This window comes from Procambarus clarkii, chromosome 84 (genome assembly GCF_040958095.1).
Source record: "Procambarus clarkii isolate CNS0578487 chromosome 84, FALCON_Pclarkii_2.0, whole genome shotgun sequence".
NCBI lineage: Eukaryota > Metazoa > Arthropoda > Malacostraca > Decapoda > Cambaridae > Procambarus > Procambarus clarkii.
The window spans coordinates 19,218,690-19,234,079 of NC_091233.1; the positions used below are offsets into that span (position 1 = coordinate 19,218,690).

Sequence of the window (15,390 nt, forward strand, 5' to 3'; positions counted from 1 at the left end):
TGATTTCGGGGCTTTTTAGTGTCCCCGCGGCCCGGTCCTCGACCAGGCCTCCACCCCCAGGAAGCAGCCCGTGACAGCTGACTAACACCCAGGTACCTATTTTACTGCTAGGTAACAGGGGCATAGGGTGAAAGAAACTCTGCCCATTGTTTCTCGCCGGCGCCTGGGATCGAACCCAGGACCACAGGATCACAAGTCCAGTGTGCTGTCCGCTCGGCCGACCGGCTCCATCTTGGACTCATCCAGTGACTGATGGCCGACCGGCTCCATCTTGGACTCATCCAGTGACTGATGGCCGACCGGCTCCATCTTGGACTCATCCAGTGACTGATGGATGAGTCCAAGGATGAATCTCTCCACTTAGTGGAGAGATTTAGCAAATTAGAAACAGAACGTCCTTTTGCAGGCGATGAGTCACAATAACGTGGCTAAATTATGTTGACCAGACTACACACTTGAAGGTGAAGGGACGACGACGTTTCGGTTCGCCCTGGACCATTCTCAAGTCAATTCTCACAATCGACTTGAGAATGGTCCAGGACGGATCGAAACGTCGTCGTCCCTTCACCGTCTAGTGTGTGGTCTGGTCAACAGAACGTCCTTTTCTAACCACAATACTGTTGATAACATAGTTGATCGCATAGTTGATCACATAATTGATCACATAGAAGTAACACTAGTCTGTAGTTACCGACCACTGAGACGCAGTAGAATGAGTGATCAAATGAGATGCAAAGATTTGTCGTCCAGGATCAGGGACTTGAATGAATGAATGAATTATCAAGGGAAAGCGCCAAGCCATTATGGCTATATAGCACTGGGAAGGGGGTCAGGATAAGGATCTGGGATGGGACGGGGGAAAACGAATGGTGCCCAACCACTTGTACGGTCGGGGATTGAACGCCGACCTGCATGAAGCGAGACCGTCGCTCTACCGTCCAGTCCAAGTGATTGGACTCAGGGACTTGAAGCTCGGCAGCAGTTTATCTGCAGGCCAGACTTCTGATTGCAACAGCACACTCGTCCTGGTTTAGTGGCGGGAGTGTGCCATCAGGTGAATATCTCTGCTGGTAAGCAATCAGAGAACACCAAACTTGGATCCAATTCCTCTGGGTGCAAGTTTCTTCGAGTTTCTGATTCCCATTTGGATATAGCCCACTTCTGAACATCTTTAATTATGCGATACGATCTCCTATGAAGAATCCTGTTGTGAGCCGAAGAATGCCTCTTAAATCTCCTCCAGGCAGATAACCAAGGCTGATCAGGAGGGTTGGTCACATACAGCCGGGGGAGGGATATGCCTGTGAAGGAGTTCCAGGATGCGATTGGTAAAGTTTGCTTGGCTGTTCACGTCCCTCTGGAACAAGGCATTCCAGTCAGTTGTTCGTAGTTGTACATGGAGGCCCCGGCCAATTCTCCCTTGTCTTAAAAGCCAGGTTGAGTGAGTAGATTCTATCCCTGGATATGTCGGGATAGCCAGTGTAGTAAAGACAGCTTGGCGGGCGCATGAACCCACATATCCCACAGAGATCTGGCGTGAATTTAGTTTTCATGCATGCCAGTTAACACAGGATCTAACCTGGTATATGAGTTAGCAAGTTCACAGTATTTTCTCGATTAATAACTGCTAAGAGTACGTGGTGGAGGTGGGGTCCCTCGATTGTTTCAAGCGCGGGTTGGACAAGTATATGAGTGGGATTGGGTGGTTATAAATAGGAGCTGCCTCGTATGGCCCAATAGGCCTTCTGCAGTTGCCTTTGTTCTTATGTTCTTATGTTCTTAAGAGTACATCAACATCCCTCTTGTGGGAGATTCTGGTTAAGGTCTCTCCCCAATTACAAAGTGCTGGTAGTTAAGTTTCATTAGTACGAAGTCAAGATTTTCTATCAGGAAATGGACTTCGGAAGCGCCCCCTGTCACTGAGAGCTGTATACATTGCCCATGAAACTATTGAGGTTCCAGGATTGTATGCAAATTTTGAAGAGCTAATTTCCAGATAAACAGGAATGAGATAAACTTTATCTCACATCAATTGGTTGGACGTGGGCAGATTTACCCAAACAAGCTACAGCTTCCCCAATCACCCCCCACCCCCTTCCTTCCCTCCCTCCCATATTTCTTCTTCCCTCTCATATTCCTCCTTCCCTTCCTCCATCCAATCTTCTCTCTCTCTCTCTCTCTCTCTCTCTCTCTCTCTCTCTCTCTCTCTCTCTCTCTCTCTCTCTCTCTCTCTCTCTCTCTCTCTCTCTCTCTCTCTCTCTCTCTCTCTCTCTACCCGTACAGGAAAAGTATAACAATTCCTAGGAATTTTTAGCTCATTCAAAAACGTGCCCATAAAACTTGATTTATTATGAGAAAATTCCATAAATGCATATTTTATTGAGTGTTCTTATAGGTTTATATTGAGTATAGGGTGAGGCTGGGAGTCATATGTGGACCCCAGATACAGGGTGATGCTGGGGTCATATGTGGACCCCAGCTACAGGGGTAATGCTGGGGGTCATATGTGGACCCCAGCTACAAGCGTGAGGCTGGGGTCATATGTGGACCCCAGCTACAAGGGTGAGGCTGGGGTCATCTGTGGACCCCAGCTACAAGGGTGATACTGGGGTCCTATGTGGACCCCAGCTACAGGGGTGATACTGGGGTCATATGTGGACCCCAGCTACAGGATGCTACTCACCCTACCTTGCGGTTACCTTCCGGGGATCCAGATCCCAGCGGCCCGGTCTCTAGCCAGGCCTCCTGAGAGAGATGTTTCCGGATATTTTAGTGTTCGGAATATACGGAAAGCGAGGAATAAATGGCCGGTTACGGAGTGTTGACCTTCTAGACAATACTCCCAATATCCTGTCCTCACACTTGATCCCTTGCATTTATTCGTACGAAACAGACCAATCCGTTAATAATGCGACGGATTAATAATAACCAATGCACCATAAAACTGACGTTATCAATACATCGGCCCCGATAAGCGCTTCTGGTTAAACCGTCACATAATGGACGGTTTGGTCAAGAGACAGAACGTGAGGAATTTAACGTATTTTTGCATACAATGAAAGGAAGGAATTGCGACTATATAACACTGGGAAGGGGTCAGGATAAGGATTTGGGATGGGACGGGGGGAAAGGAATGGTGCCCCAACCACTTTGGGACGGTCGGGATTGAACGCCGACCTGCATGAAGCGAGACCGTCGCTCTACCGTCCAGCCCAAGTGGTTGGTCATCCATGTGGAGAGTGGGGTAACCTTGGCAACCGCCATGCTGTACATGACAGATATAAGAGTATCGAACTATTTCCCGGAATAAAGCGAGACGTCTCGTTGCTTCACTTCGTTTTCAATCTTCGTCGAAAAGTCTACCTACGATCTTGTATTATTATTATTATTATTATTATCTCTCGGTCTTATCTATCTCTGTCTTCTCTCCTTTTCTTTCTCTCTCTCTCTCTCTCTCTCTCTCTCTCTCTCTCTCTCTCTCTCTCTCTCTCTCTCTCTCTCTCTCTCTCTCTCTCTCTCTCTCTGTCTCTCTTTATCTACCCTCTCTCTCTCTCTCTCTCTCTCTCTCTCTCTTTATCTACCCTCTCTCTCTCTCTCTCCTCTGAAAGGGGAGTTAGTAAAATGTATAAAGTCGAAAGAGGATTTTCTGCTCGTCAGTTTTAAAGGAAATCTTCGCTATTTTTCTACCATTTTAGAGACTGTTGCTTCAGGCTGTCTGGACCAGTAATTGTCCACCGGTGGACTGCCTCAGTCCTTGTCCTGCAACATGCATATTATATATATATATATATATATATATATATATATATATATATATATATATATATATATATATATATATATATATATATATATATATATATATATATTTATATATCTGTGTGTGTGTGGAGAGAGAGAGACAGACAGACAGACAGACAGACAGACAGACAGACAGACAGACAGACAGACAGACAGACAGACAGACAGACAGACAGACAGAGAACGAAAACGACAAAAAGAGCAACTCAATTAACGAGGTCTTGAGCGACTGAACGAGCCTGTCCCAGCCAAAATAGTTCCCCGGTTGAAAAGCCTCAAGGGAAATAAATTTTAAGAATGAGAAATAAATGAGAAGAATGAGAGGAAACCGGAGAAGGAACGAAGGTGGTGAGGAAATGTGGGGTTAAGTTAGCTAACGAGGGGGGGGAGGGGGTTAAGGTAGTTAACGCGGTGGGGGGGGGGGTTGAGGTAGTTACCAAGGGGGGGATTAACTAATTTACGCCCATTTACGAATGGTATGAGTTCATTAAAGAGGGTGTTCAATCAGTTAACGAGATGGTTGAGATAGTTAACAATCGGGTTGAGTTAGTTAACGTCCTCTCTCCCCTCTTCTTTCCCCTCCTCCTCCTCCTCCTCCTCCTCCTCCTGTTCCTCCTCCTCCCTCTCATTCCATCTACTCTCTACCCTGGGTCAGAAGCCACACACTTGAATCTACCGTAAAAAAAATAATATACATTATTAGTAGAGAAGCAAACACCTTCTACTTCTCCTTTCTACTTCTCTTCCTGTCTACTTCCCAAAATATTGCATCCCAAGAGCCTCACGTGAGAGCAGTAAGAGGCAATATACACGTGAACACGTAGCAATAACCGCAAGCAAGCAACCAAAGGAAGATGGAAAGAGATAAACGCAGATAAATGGGGCAATAAGTAAAAGTCAGGGAGTGGGAGAAATCAGAAAAGATAATGGGACGCTGGTTTCAACAGAGGAAGAAAATAGGACTTTTTCAACAGAGGAAGAAAATAGGACTTTTCAACAGAGGAAGAAAATAGGACTTTTCAACAGTGAAAGAAAATAGGACTTTTCAACAGTGAAAGAAAATAGGACTTTTCAACAGTGAAAGAAAATAGGACTTTTCAACATTGGAAGAAAATAGGACTTTTCAACAAAGGAATAAAATAGGACTTTTCAACAGAGGAAGAAAATAGGACTTTTCAACAAAGGAAGAAAATAAGACTTTTCAACAGAGGAAGAAAATAGGACTTTTCAACAGTGAAAGAAAATAGGACACACGTTTCAACAGCGGAAGAAAAAAATGAGCCCAAACAGATGAAATTTAGAAGAAATATTAGCGGATATTTGCAAGCGAACGAAGACTCGCTCCCAACAGAATCTTACCGAAATTTCAAGAGATTTCGAAAAATAATATAATTTGCTAAACTGACGCCATGTGTTTGCGATATATTTTATATTTATATATAAACATTTACTTAATTCGTCTACCGACACTAGCTATGTGATATATAATACATGATATACATATATACATAATTCGGTAAGTTTTGAGCATCGTAAAAACAGCTAAAAAAAATTATTAGGAAAATTCCAAATAGATGCAATAAAGCTTAGCTTATTTCAGAGTTAAGGGGACTGAGCTATGAAGAAAGACTGAGAGCTTAAAATACAATAATCAAGGAATACAGTATATTATCTACTCTGACACTGAAAAAGTTCTTTCTGTCTCTGTGGCTCATTTGGGTACTAAGCCTGCGTCCCCTTGTTCGAGTACCACCCGTGTTAAATAATACATCCTTGTCCACCCTGTTAATTTCTCTGAGAATTTTGTATGTGGTGATCATTTCTCCACGAGCTCTTCTGTCTTCTAGCGACGTGAGGTGCAGTTCAAGTAGCCTTTCCTCATAACTCATGCCTCTTATGTGTGTGTGTGTGTGAACTTTTTCAGTGTCAGAGTAGTTAATAAATGGAATGCATTAGGCAGTGATGTGGTGGAGGCTGACTCCATACACAGTTTCAAATGTAGATATGACAGAGCCCAATAGGCTCAGGAACCTGTACACCAGTTGATTGACAGTTGAGAGGCGGGACCAAAGAGCAGAAGCACAACCCCCGCAAGCACATCTAGGTGACTACACACACACACAGAAACACACCAAGCTACGGGGCCTGGTAGCCTGGTGGATAGCGCGCAGGGCTCGTAATTCTGTGGTGCGGGTTCGATTCCCGCACCAGGCAGAAACAAATGGGCAAAGTTTCTTTAACCCTAAATGCCCCTGTTACCTAGCAGTAAATAGGTGCCTGGGAGTCAGTCTGCTGTCAAGGGCTGCTTCCTGGTGTGTGTGTGTGTGTGTGTGTGTGGGGGGAGAGAGAGAAAAAAAAAAGTAGTTAGTAAACAGTTGATTGACAGTTGAGAGGCGGGCCGAAAGAGCAAAGCTCAACCCCCGCAAAAACACAACTAGGTGAACACAACTAGGTGAATACACACACACACACACACACTAGCGATACATCAGTTTAATCGAGTATAGCATTACTAACCCACCAACCATTCACCCAAAGCCATGATACATAGCTGACAGCTTCAGCCATGGACAACAAAAAAAAGACTGAAAGGTTTTTTTGGAGGTGGTCAATATATATATATATATATATATATATATATATATATACTCTTGGCATCAATATGTTATTGATTACCCTTAATTGCTGCACAGCTCAATAGCCTGGCTATCAGACGTAAGAGACCCTCCATCAACCACACATCACAAGGCAATATTAATATGTAGCATTGATGCCCCCATACATATATACTTGACATGTGGAAAATCCACAGAGAAATGGAAAAGAAAGATGAACGTTTCGGCCATTTCTGGCCCTTTGACAACACCGGACTGACAACATATTGTGTATTTAATGACTAATTAAAGGGAATAACATTGAAGAATTTATTAATACGACGTATCGGGTATATTTTTTTAGATCTATTAGATTTATTACGAAAATGGTAAACCTGTATACTTAATGGTTTAGTTTACACGTTTGAATCACCAATCAGGTTGATGCAGCATCAACTGGGGGTTCAAAAATAATGTAACTACACACACTAATTATATATAATTAAATATAATTGAAGATAATTATATATATATATATATATATATATATATATATATATATATATATATATATATATATATATATATATATATATATATATATATATATAACTGAAGCCACTTTTAATGGCATGTGATTATCTCTCAATCGGTTTGCTGTAGAAGTTTCTTTTAAGTCTTTTTAGAGATAATAACAATCAAAATTCCTTGCGATATCAGTTAAACAAATTCTTATATCAACAATAAAGTTTTCTGCGATATCAATTACAAAATTCCTTGCGATATCAGTTAAAAAAATTCTTATATCAACGACAAAGTTTTCTGCGATAACAACTATAAAATTCCTTGTGACATCAGTTAAAAAAAATATTATAAAAACGACAAAGTTTTCTGCGATATCAACTACAAAATTCCTTACGAAATCAGTTAAAAAAAATATTATAAAAACGACAAAGTTTTCTGCGATAACAACTATAAAATTCCTTGCGATATCAGTTAAAAAAAAACATTATAAAAACGACAAAATTTTCTGCGATATCAACTACAAAATTCCTTGCGATATCAGTCAAAAAATTCTTATATCAACGACAAAGTTTTCTGCGATATCAACTATAAAATTCCTTGCGATATCAGTTAAATAAAATTATTATATCAACGACAAGGTTTTCTGCGATATCAAATCCAAAGTTCCTTGCGACATTAAATCCAAAGTTCCTTACGATATCAAATACAAGATTCCTTGCCAAATCAACCAGATTAAGTTAAATTAGGTTAAGGTAGGTTAAGTTAGAGTAGGTTAGGTTAGTTTTAGATAAGTTAAATAAGGTTAAGTTAGGTAAGGTTGAGTTAGATAAGATAAAATTAGGTTAGGCTGAGTTAGATAAGATAAAGTTAGGTTAGTTTGTGTTAGGTAAAGTTTACATGTTCAGAGTCACATATAAAGTCATTACATGTGACTTTGAATTCATTCCCACCATTACATGTGACTTTGAATTCATTCGCACCATTACATGTGACTTTGAATTCATTTGCACCATTACATGTGACTTTGAATTCATTCGCACCATTACATGTGACTCTAAACTCATTCGTACCATTACATATGACTCTAAACTCATTCGTACCATTACATATGACTCTAAACTCATTCGCACCATTACATGTGACTCTAAACTCATTCGTACCATTACATGTGACTCTAAACTCATTCGTACCATTACATATGACTCTAAACTCATTCGCACCATTACATGTGACTCTAAACTCATTCGTACCATTACATATGACTCTAAACTCATTCGTACCATTACATATGACTCTAAACTCATTCGCACCATTACATGTGACTCTAAACTTACTTCAACCATTACATATGACTCTAAACTCACTTCAACCATTACATATGACTCTAAACTCATTCGCACCATTACATATGACTCTAAACTTACTTCAACCATTACATGTGACTCTAAACTTACTCTCACCCTTACACGTGACTGACACCTGGCTCATCCATTACACGGTTGAATGATTCACTGTGACGGATGAGCCATTCAGACAATGAATGACTCTAATGACAAATGTAGCCGTGTCCACGAGATGAATTGGCATTGATCACGTTCCTACGGTAGGCCAGACTTACCTATGAAGGCCAGATTTACCTATGGAGACCAGACTTACCTTCGGAGGCCAGACTTACCTACGGACTTACCTCAATCTCATCCATCACTTGAGTGTCTCGCAGCAGCTAAATGTAGCAGAATGCAGATACATTTTCATATAGATTAAATGTCAACAGAAAACAGGGCCAGGAAACGATGGATATAAATTGGATAGGTTCAGATTCAGGAAAGACCTGGGTAAATACTGGTTTAGACACCCGGTTTGTGATTTGTGCAGTAAATAACCGCTAATATGATTGGTTAGGTTAGGTTATTTGCTGCAGACATTGTTTAACAGACGTTGGATTGCTATAAGTTTAGGTTAGACATATGAATGAGATTGCTTGGACGAAATATAGGAGCTGCCTCGTATTGGCCAATAGGAGCTGCCTCGTATGGGCCAATAGGAGCTGCCTCGTGTGGACCAATAGGAGTTGCCTCGTATGGGCCAATAGGAGCTGCCTCGTATGGACCAATAGGAGTTGCCTCGTATGGCCCAATAGGAGCTGCCTCGTATGGGCCAATAGGAGCTGCCTCGTATGGACCAATAGGAGTTGCCTCGTATGGACCAATAAGAGCTGTCTGGTATGGACCAATAGGAGCTGTCTCGTATGGACCAATAGGAGCTTCCTCGTATTGGCCAATAGGAGCTGCCTCGTATTGGCCAATAGGAGCTGCCTCGTATGGACCAATAGGAGCTGCCTCGTATTGGCCAATAGGAGCTGCCTCGTATGGCCCAATAGGAGCTGCCTCGTATGGACCAATAGGAGCTGCCTCGTATGGGCCAATAGGAGCTGCCTAGTATGGACCAATAGGAGCTGCCTCGTATGGACCAATAGGAGCTGTCTCGTATGGACCAATAGGAGTTGCCTCGTATGGACCAATAAGAGCTGTCTGGTATGGACCAATAGGACCTGCCTCGAATAGCCAACTAACCTGCAATAATTCCTACCAATAAAACTAACTTACTATAAAAAGCTAACAATAAAAATATATTTCAAATAACCCCCAGTAATAAAGAAATGTCTCCTTGTTTTATTAACAAGGAGACATTTTATTAGTATGGTAATAACTTGTTTTATTAATATGGAAAAAAAATGAAATGGTCTCAAAGTAATAATATATCCTTTGGGGGGCACTTCCAAGAGGGATTAAGATGGAAAACCCGCAAGGCATTTTACCTGGGGGGGAGGAGGAGGGGTAATAGACCCCCTTACCCCTTAGTTCCTCTCTCTCCTCCGTCATGTCAGGCGCCCCTGAGGGCTGGGGCCTTAAGGGCTGGTGAGGACCCTGATTTGTCTTACTGACACCCCTCCAGCAGGCAGGAGAGGAGAAAGAAGTTGACATGAAGGAAGCGGGCCGGGAAATTTCATTGATTCAAGCGTAGGTTAGATATACATTGAGTGGATATAAATAGGAGCTGCGTCGTGTGGATTAATAGGAGCTGCCTCGTATGGGTCAATAGGAGCTGCCTCGTATGGTTCAATTGGAGCTGCCTCGTATGGACCAATAGGAGCTCTCTGGTTTAGGCCAATAGTCTTTCTGCTATTTTCTTTACCTTTAAGTTATTTTTTTCATTTTAGGAGACGAAAGAGGGAAAAAATAAAGTGGAAATGAAGCAAAAATAGAAAAAGGAAATTATAGAGGGGCTGCACCTCCCCCACCCTAAATCCCACCCCACATCCCCACCCCTTTTCACCCCCCCCCCCCACCCCCACCCCTACTGATTCCCTCTCCTTTCAGCTTCTAATCTATTGGCCAAGCAGGCTCCCGGAGGCAAGCAATCACCACCCGGCACCAGTATTGACTCCGATCAGCTGATGAGGTAAACACGGATCAGCTGTTGAGGTAAACACGGATCAGCTGATGAGGTAAACAAAGAGCAACAGCTTCGCCTCAGCGATCTGTTGATAGGGGCTCAAGTTGGCGCCGACGAATCAACACTTAATTTGATATTTCCTCGAAATCAGATAATCGTGAAACTCGATTTATATATACGGAACGTTGGTAAATATTTGTACCCGGGTTCCAAGCGCGGTCTTACCTCATAGTTTCATATATTCTCATATTCTTATGTCATTTTGAACATATAAGAACATAAGTACACATAATTACACATATTACACAGGTATACATACCTGATATGTAATATGCAGGGTTTTGAATTGCGAGTTGTTAGGTGATTAGGTTTTTATGCCTTGTCGTATGCAAATTACATACCTGATATGCATACCTACGAATAACAAATATGCGAAAAAAATATGAACTGCAGTGAAATATGGCAAGATAGAAACCCAAGTAGTAATTTGCATACGACAGGGTGTAAAAGCCTAATCACCTGAAAACCCGCAGGGCAAAACCTTGCATATTAAGTGACTATGAAAACAGACGCACGTGGCAATGTTGTTGTTGACAACATTGCCATGTGCTCACAGCTACTCGTTCACGTTCATTCATACACGCGAGGCACAGTGAATGAGACTAAGAGAAGATTGATTTCATTATACAAAAAAGAAAGCACCAAGCCATTACGACTATATATAGCACTGGAAAAGGGTCAGAATAAGGGTTTGGGATGGAAGGGAGGGCAGGAATGGTGCCCAACCAGTTAGATGGTCGGGGATTGAACGCAGACCTGCATGAAGCGAGGCCGTCGCTCTACCGTCCAGCCTAAGTGGTTGGGCGGAAGACAGTAGAAATTCTCAGAGGAATTGACAGGGTGAACAAATACAAACTCTTTAACACGAGTGGAACACGAACAAGGGGACACAGGTGGAAACTGAGTGCCCAAATGAGCCACTGGGACATTAGAAAGCCCTTTTTCAGTGTCAGAGTAGTTAACAGATGGAATGCATTAGGCAGTGATGTGGTGGAGGCTGACTCCATACACAGTTTCAAATGTACATATGATAGAGCCCAGTAGGCTCAGGAACCTGTACACCAATTAATTGACAGGTGAGAGGCGGGACCAAAGAGTCACAACTCAACCCCCGCAAGCACAACTAAGTACAACTAGATAAGTACAAACCATTCCCCCATTTCAACAGATTCCACAATATATTTTTGGCTGTTAATCACCCCTAATCTTTTCTTTCTTAACCTTTTTGCATTTATCCATATATTTTTGCCCTCGGGGAAATTGCATGTCTTATTAAAAACCCGCGTAAAACTCCTAATGACTGATCCCGCTCTTGAATTGCCTGGTTTCCTGTTTTCCGCAGAGGGAATGGACAGATTTTTGCATTAAAGAACACAAGCGGGTTCAGAGGCAACTGGAGAACAAGATGTTCTGTAGCGAATGTTTGAGTGGATTGAAGAACAGTACATAACAGTAGTTGATGCAGGCGAGGAGTCACAATAACGTGGCTGAAGTATGTTGACCAGATCACACACTAGAAGGTGAAGGGACGACGACGTTTCTGTCCCTCCTGGACCATTCTCAGTCAACTTGAGAATGGTCCAGGACGGACCGAAACGTCGTCGTCCCCTTCACCTTCTAGTGTTTGATCTGGTCAACAACAGTACCTGATATTTCAATGGACTGGAGAACAAGATAGAACCACGAACCAAACATACCACAACCATGCCAACCAAACGCCACTATCACCACTATCACCACACACACACACCACCACCAGTTGAGAACACGAACAGTTGAGTTTGACAGTTGAGAGGCGGGACCAAAGAGCCAAAGCTCAACCCCCGCAAGCACAAATAGGTGAGTACAAATAGGTGAGTACAAATAGGTGAGTACAACTAGGTGAGTACCACAACCAGCAAATAGGCCTGGAATCCACGTTCAGTGAAGCATAAGACCAAAATTGGAAAAGACGTTATCGGTCATCTTGAGATGATTTCGGGGCTTTTTAGTGTCCCCGCGGCCCGGTCGTCGACCAGGCCTCCACCCCCAGGAAGCAGCCCGTGACAGCTGACTAACACCCAGGTACCTATTTTACTGCTAGGTAACAGGGGCATAGGGTGAAAGAAACTCTGCCCATTGTTTCTCGCCGGCGCCTGGGATCGAACCCAGGACCACAGGATCACAAGCGTGCTGTCCGCTCGGCCGACCGGCTCCGTTTGCAACAAGATTATTGCCAGAGCTAAGAGGTCTGAGCTATAAGGACAGATTAAGGGAACAAGATATTAGAACCCTAAAGGAGATAAGAAAAAGAGGGGCACATGATCGCAACATGTAAGATACCAATGAGAAATAACAACATAGACAAGGACAACCTCTTTAAAATGAGAGAAAGTAGGCCGAGAATAAGTGGCAGCTGGAAACATAGATGAGGAATGTAAGGAAGTACTCGTGTCCTGTACTGGTAGTCAACTTGTGGAATGACCTGAAAGTAGTTGTGGAAGCCACCTCCATCCACAACTTTAATGCCAGATTCAACAAAGAATTTCATCATCAGAAGAATTAAACTATAAGACAACAAGCACTAGAGAACTAGACCTCACCACCACCACCACAACCACCACAACAACTACCACAATCACCACCACAATCACCACCACCACAATCACCACCACCACAATCACCACCACACTCCCAGCTGGCCATTGGTCCACAGCTCTTAACATATTCTCATCCTAACGTCCTTGGCTCTTTGAGAGCTCAGAGATCAAGGCGATCGTTAACAGCTGTTCTGTACACCTCCCCCTCCTCTTCCTCCCCCCCCCCCCTCGTAGCCCCATCCCCCCATCGCTAGGTGGGGGGGCGCCGCGCCACCTATGCACGCGAGAGATGGGGGAGAGTTGAGAAGCTTCAAGAACTATGGGGCAGGTCTGGACACGGCTGAACATGGCTGGGAAGGGCTGAGGAGGACTCTTTATGTATGTCTATCTGTCTGTGTCTCTGTCTCTCTGTCTCTCCAGAATGCAAGAGGAACATTATGTTAGCAACCGCTATGGCATGCGAGGCACATGCCCCACAGCAATAACGTGCAAAATTAGATGAGACTAGCCTTCAACCTCAGACAGATATTCCATTTTTTTAGGTATAAATAAGCAATATTGGATCTATTTATCTTTTCAAGCTCATTTAACTGTAATTGTTATCCCCTTGAACAGTGAGGGATGCCATGGAAGCTGCCAAGACAGCTTTGGTCCACATGGAAGCTGCCAAGACAGCTTTGGTTCATATGGAAGCTGCCAAGACAGCTCTGGTCCACATGGAAGCTGCCAAGACAGCTTTGGTTCATATGGAAGCTGCCAAGACAGCTTTGGTCCACATGGAAGCTGTCAAGACAGCTTTGGTCCACATGGAAGCTGCCAAGACAGCTTTGGTCCACATGGAAGTTGCCAAGACAGCTCTGGTCCACATGGAAGCTGCCAAGACAGCTCTGGTCCACATGGAAGCTGCCAAGACAGCTCTGGTCCACATGGAAGCTGCCAAGACAGCTCTGGTCCACATGGAAGCTGCCAAGACAGCTTTGGTCCACATGGAAGCTGTCAAGACAGCTTTGGTCCACATGGAAGCTGCCAAGACAGCTTTGGTCCACGAATGTCTTCCTTATGATGCCTCCTGAGACACTTACAGGGTCAGTAAGTGCCTCAGAGGGCCCACAAACAACCTCTAAGGGGCCCATCTGACCGTTATTGTCTCCATGTTAAACGATTGGGAATATGACCGAACATATTGGGCGAGAGGGAGAGGAGAAAGATGAGGCTTTTCAAGGATGCTGCTGAGCCTATGCCATTCTCTTTCTGTCTGCTTGTATGTATTCACCTATTTGTATTCACCTATTTATGCTATATATGTGGGATATCCGTCTCTTTCTGTCTCTCTCTCACACCCCCATACACACTTCTACATCCTGGCACTCCTCTCTCCTACGTAATTCCTCTTCACCACCTTCCTCACCTCACCAACCGATTCCTTGTCAACCGGTTAACCGGTTCCTGGTCAACACACATCCGAGGAATGAAAGTCATATCACGGCGCAGGAAAGCAGTTTGACTCATTTGTTTTCCGGGTGCCATTGGGTCGTCAGGGGTCGTTAGGGGGGAGGGTAGTTAAGGTTGTCAGGGCTGGGGTTCCTGTCATCTCCCCTCATCTTAAAAAGCCCTTTGATGAATCCTTTGATATCAGTTTTCTACCCACGTGAGCCCTTAATTTGAGATCACTCCCTGGTTTACCAGTCTCCTTTCCCCTTTCCCCTAGGTTCACCTTTTGTCTCCCCTTGCCTCTCCTCCCTGTATCTCCCTCTCCCCTCACTAAGGAGCTCAGAGCCTAGGAGGTAGGGGTGAGGTAGACCCCCACCCCCACCCCTCACAGGGATCTTATCTACATATAAATACGTCATTATTCAGGAAGTTAAGTTGAGAACCAGTGACTGCCCCCTCTCTGTCTCTTTCTTCCTCTCTCTCTCTCTCTCTTCCCTCTCTCATTCCCCTCTTTCCCTCCATTTATTTACCAACCTCAACCTCCTCTCCTTCCCCCTAATTACCATCCCATCTTTCTCCTTTTCCTGACAATTGATTGTTGGAATAAATTATATATATTTTTCTCTGTTTATATGTTGTTTGTCTTCCTTGTTTATTGGACTGTTTATTTGGTGTGTTTATCTGTCTGTTATCCTGTCTGCCTGTTATCCTGTCTGTTTGTTCTGTCTGCCTGTTATCCTGTCTGTCTGTTATCCTGTCTGCCTGTTCTCCTGTCTGCCTGTTATCCTGTCTGCCTGTTCTCCTGTCTGCCTGTTATCCTGTCTGCCTGTTCTCCTGTCTGCCTGTTATCCTGTTTGTCTGTTATCCTGTCTGCCTATCTGTCTGCCTGTTATCCTGTCTGCCTATCTGTCTGCCTCTGCTGGTGTGAGACTTCACTCCACATC

General features: G+C 43.6%; 1 protein-coding gene across 1 annotated transcript; it reads left to right on the forward strand.

Annotated features, from left to right (window-relative positions):
- The first annotated feature begins 7,817 nt into the window (after positions 1-7,817).
- On the forward strand, positions 7,818-14,088 carry LOC138358602 (mucin-22-like). The gene is made up of 2 exons (XM_069316671.1): positions 7,818-8,388; positions 13,631-14,088. Exons 1-2 carry the CDS (start codon positions 7,818-7,820, stop codon positions 14,086-14,088), a joined length of 1,029 nt encoding a protein of 342 aa, XP_069172772.1.
- Positions 14,089-15,390: the final 1,302 nt, after the last annotated feature.

Coding starts and splice junctions, on each gene's coding strand:
- LOC138358602 (XM_069316671.1), top strand. CDS start 7,818: ATGTTCAGAGTCACATATAAAGTCATTACATGTGACTTTGAATTCATT. Junction 8,389..13,630: donor ACTTACTCTCACCCTTACAC/GTGACTGACACC, acceptor CCCCTTGAACAG/TGAGGGATGCCATGGAAGCT.